The 903-nt window shown below is 64.5% G+C and overlaps 1 protein-coding gene across 1 annotated transcript in view; it reads left to right on the plus strand.

The window, feature by feature from the left end:
- Positions 1-903, plus strand: part of LOC103269171 (MARCKS-related protein) — a 7,333-nt gene that overhangs the window by 3,867 nt on the left and 2,563 nt on the right. Inside the window, exons 4-5 of the mRNA XM_021716944.1 lie at positions 351-493; positions 645-765. Coding sequence (XP_021572619.1) covers positions 351-493; positions 645-765 — 264 coding nt within the window. The remainder of the gene's footprint in view (positions 1-350; positions 494-644; positions 766-903) is intronic.

The following is a 903-nucleotide window of genomic DNA, read 5'->3' on the forward strand; positions in this document are numbered from 1 at the left end:
CTACAGGCGTGCGCCACCACACCCAGCTAATTTTTTGATTTATTGTAGAGACGAGGTCTCGCCAAGTTGCCCAGGCTGGTCTCGAAACCCTGGGCTCAGGTAATCCTCCCACCTTGGCCTCCCGAGTCTCAGCTTTCAAATGGGTATGGAGATGCCCTTCAAGATCACAAAACCCCTCCACGCGAGGCTTTGTAATGGGTCCAGGCTGAGGACAGGAGGAGCTGGAGGTGAGTGAATTTGTCCGGGCTCAGAATGACTGGCCACCAAGGGACTGAGAGGAGAAATGAGGGACAGGCTTCACCAGTGTGATCAGAGTGACCCGGAGGCAGTCAGGCCCCCCCATCCCCCAGGCTGGCCGCGGGAAGCAGGCAAGGAGGTGGGTGGGACCTCTGGACAGTCTTCAGGCCAGAGGGGGCGCCGAGCCCAGCTCCGGGCCCTACCGCTTCTACGACTATATTTTCTGGAGCATAATTCAGGATCAGCCGTCTGACGGGTCTGGGCGTGTTAGCCCTTCGGAGAGTTCAAGGGGAGACTCGACAGGGGCCACCGGTGCAGGACCAAGACGACGGGGCCACTCCACCGGGCGGAGGCGCCCACCCTGAGAGGTGGGAGGTGAGGACGACTGCTCTGTCCCTCTCCTCCAGGCGCCCCCTCCGCGCCCAGCTCGCTGAAGGGCCGGCCTCTCTCCCCACACCGGACCCTACCCGCCCCTGGCAGTCGTTTGGGGTGGGGGAGACCAGACCGCCAGCGTCGCCCACTGCGCAAGTGGGGCCCGAGACCGACCCCGCCTCCGCCCCTCGATTGGGCGCTCATTTAAATGCCCGGCCCCGCCCCGAGCTCTGGGCGCATATATATGGGCGGCGCGGCGGGCGGCGGGCGGCATTCTGGCGCGGAGCGGAGAGG

Source organism: Carlito syrichta, unplaced genomic scaffold, assembly GCF_000164805.1.
Source record: "Carlito syrichta isolate Samal-C Ts95f unplaced genomic scaffold, Tarsius_syrichta-2.0.1 Scaffold309099, whole genome shotgun sequence".
Lineage (NCBI taxonomy): Eukaryota > Metazoa > Chordata > Mammalia > Primates > Tarsiidae > Carlito > Carlito syrichta.